This window comes from Branchiostoma belcheri, unplaced genomic scaffold, assembly GCF_001625305.1.
Source record: "Branchiostoma belcheri isolate BF01 breed outbred unplaced genomic scaffold, Haploidv18h27 scaffold57, whole genome shotgun sequence".
Lineage (NCBI taxonomy): Eukaryota > Metazoa > Chordata > Leptocardii > Amphioxiformes > Branchiostomatidae > Branchiostoma > Branchiostoma belcheri.
In genome coordinates this window covers 1,114,647-1,119,606 of record NW_017804209.1, presented here as the reverse complement: position 1 = coordinate 1,119,606, position 4,960 = coordinate 1,114,647, and the positions used below count along the sequence as shown (strand labels likewise).

The 4,960-nt window shown below is 47.1% G+C and overlaps 1 protein-coding gene across 2 annotated transcripts in view; it reads right to left on the bottom strand.

The window, feature by feature from the left end:
* The window catches only part of LOC109481702 (cysteine and glycine-rich protein 2-like), a 23,804-nt gene that overhangs the window by 2,215 nt on the left and 16,629 nt on the right, over window positions 1–4,960 (bottom strand). The window contains exons 2-5 of one of the 2 annotated variants that reach the window (XM_019784294.1): window positions 3,751–3,882; window positions 2,824–2,995; window positions 2,221–2,368; window positions 1,597–1,690 (exon numbers count right to left, since the gene is read on the bottom strand). In XM_019784294.1, the coding sequence (XP_019639853.1) occupies window positions 1,597–1,690; window positions 2,221–2,368; window positions 2,824–2,995; window positions 3,751–3,865 (529 nt within the window). In that variant the 5' untranslated portion in view covers window positions 3,866–3,882. Of the gene's footprint in view, window positions 1–651; window positions 746–1,596; window positions 1,691–2,220; window positions 2,369–2,823; window positions 2,996–3,750; window positions 3,883–4,960 lie in introns of both variants that reach the window. The other variant, XM_019784293.1, reaches the window with a different exon arrangement.

Here is a 4,960-nt window from a genome sequence, read left to right as displayed (position 1 = left end):
CAGTGCAATATTTTTCTGGTATTGACAGGACGATCCTGTCAGCAGTGCAATATTTTCTGCATTGACAGGACGATCCTGTCAATAGCCACAGGCTAAACGTAATTCGTAATAGGCGGCGAAAATTTTTGCGTAATTCGTAATCCATCCCCCCCCCCCCCCCTGCAGGCCCTCTAGAAATAGAGATTTTCCGAGGGAGTTTGTCCCCTAGCGAATTCATTTTTTTGTTTCGGGTGCGGCAAACTGTACTCTTTAGGGTACTGTCAACTCCCTCGGCATGTCATCTCTCTATTTGGCCAATCTCAACTCTTTCCAGCCGCCTCCCGAAGCCTGATAGAGGCTATACAAGACCGACAGATTATTTCAACCAATTGCCACAATGTCCACAAGGTTTTGCCATTTAGCAGATTAGGTGGGCTAGTAAAAAAAGACAGCGGTACTCCGGCTTAATCGAGATTAGTTCAACAGTTCCAGCACGTACATGTATTACCTCAACAGCCACGCCACGTAAAGATCCCAGTCCTTCCCGTTTTCAGTATTTCATGACAGAACACTTGGTTGCTTTAGTATCATATGGATAGATTAGCTCTTCATTATACCAGTAAACTTAAATACGTAGTACAATGTAGTATAGTATTAATCGGACGTTAGTACCTTTGCAGTAAACCTGTCCTTCCCTGTCGGTCACAGTGGTCGAGTCCAAGGACTTGTTGCACTCCGCACACGTGAAGCATCTTTTGTGCCAGGACTGTAACATAGCACGTGCCCCGCGGGGGTGGGCAGGTTTAGTAGTGTCAAACACGCCACGGCACACAGTGTTACTAGTCTCCACCAGACTGCTTTTGCGGGCTGAATAAATCGTAGAAATCGGCCTAAAAACGGTATTAATTGGCCAGAGAAGGTAGTCAGCCAGAGAAGCTCCATTTGCCTGCCAAGAAGTCTGTGAGAAGTCGCTACGATGCATGAAAAGGCATAAAAGTAATCCCCTCATCGACGGAACAAGGACAGTAGCCTAGCACCTCAGATCATTTAGGCCATAAACAACCCGCCGTGCAGGCCCGCGCGCAACCAAACCCCGCGGGGTCTCTCCTCGGGCCGATCTGTAAACACAATGTGACATCCAGGCCGCCGTGAGCAGGTCTGCTCAGTATCAGCTCATTACTCGGGATTAAACACTATGACTAATATCAGCACGTAGTTTCTGACATGCGGAGCCCATATATATATATGGGTTGCACATACAGTACCATCTATATAGTGCCCTGTATATGTGCGATTTGGGGGTGTTTCTAGTGCAACGCATCACACCGCAGCGAAACGCAACGAATGCGGAAGTAACTACGCCGCCGCAGGGCAAAAAAAGTCAAGGGTCTGTGACCTAATTGATACATGAAATTATTTGAAAATATTGTGTAAAAATTGCCAGCAGGACAAGGGTTAACAAGACCTAAAACTCTATCAGAAACAACCCAAATGGAGCTTCTCTGGCCGGCTACCTTCTCTGGCCAATTAATAACCCTTTTAGGCCGATTTCTACGATTTATTCAGCCAGCAAAAGAAGTCTGGTGGAGACTACAGTGTTACCCCAACACACCTCACCTTTGCAGTAGATCTCCCCCTCCCTGTCGCACACGTTGGTAGAGTCCAGCGCCTTGTTGCACGCGGAACACTTGAAGCACACCTTGTGCCAGGACTGTTCCACACACAATACAGGGGGGTTCACATCATGGGCAAGTTTCACTAGCGGCATTCGGACACCGAATTTGGATCAAGGACGTCATCAAACCACGGGCAATGAAATTTAACATTATATATCATCGATTTAAAAAAATAGTAACTCTACAATGAAGGCTATTATTTCTATCATACTGATGTTGTTTGTTGTAAAACAAAAATCCAAGTCTGAACTAGAAAGGTAACATTTGCAAAGCAAATGCATAATGTTTACCTTCGCATATGGTCTGCTCTGTTAATTCTTACTCAAACACATTCATATATATGGTGACAAGAGTCTGAATCCCTCCTGCTATAAAATTGCAACATGATGTAACCCAACGCCAGTTACCATGGTGACAGACGTCTGGTTGATGTCATTGATCTTATTTGTTTGGAGAATGAATTTTTAAATCTTAAAACACAGCAAGAAGAAGAAGAGGAAGAAGAAACAGAGCAGAAACAATATATTTTCCTTCGGTAAAGAGGAAAATTCCAAGATGGCGGTACCTTTCCGGCGCCGATGACCTTCTCGGCTGGGTAGACGGACCCCCCGCAGCGAGGGCACTTCTCGGCCGTGCTGCCATATTTGGAGGGTTTGGCGGGCTCCGAGGACTTGCCGACATTCAGGTAGGCCGCGCCGGTCATGGGCGCCGTGCTGCAGGGACAGACAAAGCCGTTAGGGGGCGCCGCTGGACGGGGGCGATGCATTGTGGCCTACCTTGTCACTGCGTTCGTCATTGGGTGGTGCTTCCGACATCTCAGACTTCTTTTGCAGGCTGAATAAATCGTAGAAATCGGCCAGAGAAGGTAACTGGCCATCGGACCGATTGGACCCTCGATGGCCGGCTACCTACTCTGGCCAATTATATATACCCTTTTTAGGCTGATTTCTTCGATTTATTCAGCCTGCAAGAGAAGTCTGGTGGAGACTAACTTGAGTGCGCTACCGCTTTGTGTTGTACAATCTTCCTTGATGTGTGAACAATAAAAAAAATAGTCTCAAAAGGTGCCGTCACACCACCGATACTAATATTCTACATGCTTCGTTTTCAAAGTGGTATTCACCATTTTTACACAACTTGTTCACCTTATTTACAACTGTTTATATACCTCTCGGTGGGCTTGTTGCCGAACCTCTCGCCCGAGTCCATCCCTAGCGCGCCTGCGCCCTGGCCGAACCCCACGCCCTTGGGCCCGAACTTCTTGCCGTAACAGGTCTTACAGAACAGGCTGTCCTCCCTCTCCGCGACAGTGGTAGAGTCCAACATCTTGTTACACATGGCTGTAATAAAAGGAAATGTACAAAAGTTAGTGAACGTTCCTCTGTGTTCGTTATAAGGTAAAGATAACCAAAGACAGCCTACTTCTGGTGAAACCGTCTGTCACATGATATAAGAAACGGGTGTGTGACAACTACTGCATCTGAAGCAGGTGTTTAAGGCAGGTGTAAGGCACTTACAGTATCTGACACAGGTTTACCTACAGCACTTGAAGCAGGTGTTTAGGCAGGTGTATCAATCTTACATCACTTGAAGCAGGTGTGTTACACAAGTGTGTTAAGCAGGTGTGTTAGGCAGGTGTGATAGACAGGTGTTTAGGCAGGTGTAACAGACTTACAGCAGTTGAAGCAGGTGTTGTGGAAGGTGTAACAGACTTGCAGCACTTGAAGCAGGTGTTGTGGAAGTTGTGACAAACAGCACTTGAAGCAGGTGTTTAGGCAGGTGTTAAGGCAGGTGTACTGACGCAGGTGTACTTACAGCACTTGAAGCAGGTGTGTTAGGCAGGTGTGTTAGGCAGGTGTGTTATGCAGGTGCACCAGACTTACAGCACTTGAAGCGGATGTGTTAGGCAGGTGTGCAAGGCAGGTGTACTTACAGCACCTGAAGCAGGTGTTAGAAGCAGGTGTTAGAGACACCTGACGCAGGTGTACTTACAGCACTTGAAGCAGGTGTTGTGGAAGGTGCAACAGACTTACAGCACTTGAAGCATGTGTTTAGGCAGGTGTTAAGGCAGGTGTACTGACGCAGGTGTACTTACAGCACTTGAAGCAGGTGTTGTGGAAGCTCCTCCCCGCTGCCAGCCGCTCCTCCGCCTGGTAAACAGACTTGCCGCATTTCGGGCACTTCGGCGCCTGGGGGGCCTTGAAAGGCATGATGGGATAGCTTCACTCTGAAAAAAAATAATAACAGATAAACGTGACGTCAGTACTGATGACGTCAGCCCTCACTGCGCAGATCAAAGGAAAAGCCTACCCAACATTCATACATACAGTCAACCCTGCCCAAGATGGCCACACAGGGGGCCGAAGTAAAGAGGTCGTCTTGGGCAGATCGCTCAATGCTTGCGGCTATGGATAAAAAATCGGGCCCTTTTCCGGTCGTTATGTCGGGGTGGCCGGCTTGAGCAGGTCTAACTGTACATCAGCTTACCCGAATTCTAAGCATTCCAAGGTAGACATGAAAATTATTTTACCCTGAACTTGAAGGAAGTGGAAGTTTATTGCAAGTTCTTGGCCGCAGGCTAAGTGCAAGTACATGTAACATGAAAATAACGGATATACGATGACATAGACAAACGCGTCAGACGGAGACGGTTTTGGGAGTTCACGGCATTTGTCTGTGATGGTTTTCCTTTTCTGCACTATTTTTCATAACATCCACCCCGGGTACTCTATTTTTGGATCATCATCACTATTTTTGGAGAGGTAGGACAAAAGAGGCTCGGAAGCCACTAAATAGGCTAGCAGGAGTTCAGTCCGCCGTCTAACTACAGTACTAGAAGGGAAGCAGAGCCCGTTTTGGTGATGACATTTATCGAAGACATTTGGCAGAACAGTCTGGAAAGTCACACGGCAACCTTGACCTAGTCTCCACCGGACTCTTTTGCAGGCTGAATAAATAGTAGAAAATCGGCCTACAAAGAATGTAGCTGCAGGCAAACTGGACCCTCTATCAATCATCAGTCTATGGCCAACTAACTCCTCTGTCCAGCTACATTCTTTTTATGCCGATTTCTACTATTTATTGAGCCTGCAAAAGAGTTAGCCCCCGTAGCAGGCTTATTACTAGAACTGGGGGTTTGGTGGTCTTCGGCTATTTTCGGATTAGCCCAAAACAGTGGTAAATTCAACCAGGCCGGCTATGTTGTCTATATGCAATCAGAAAACAGCACATAAAAGCTCCCAAAGACCCTGAACGACCCCCCCCCCAAACCCCCAGTATTTGGCATGCTATGGAGGCTGCAAAAG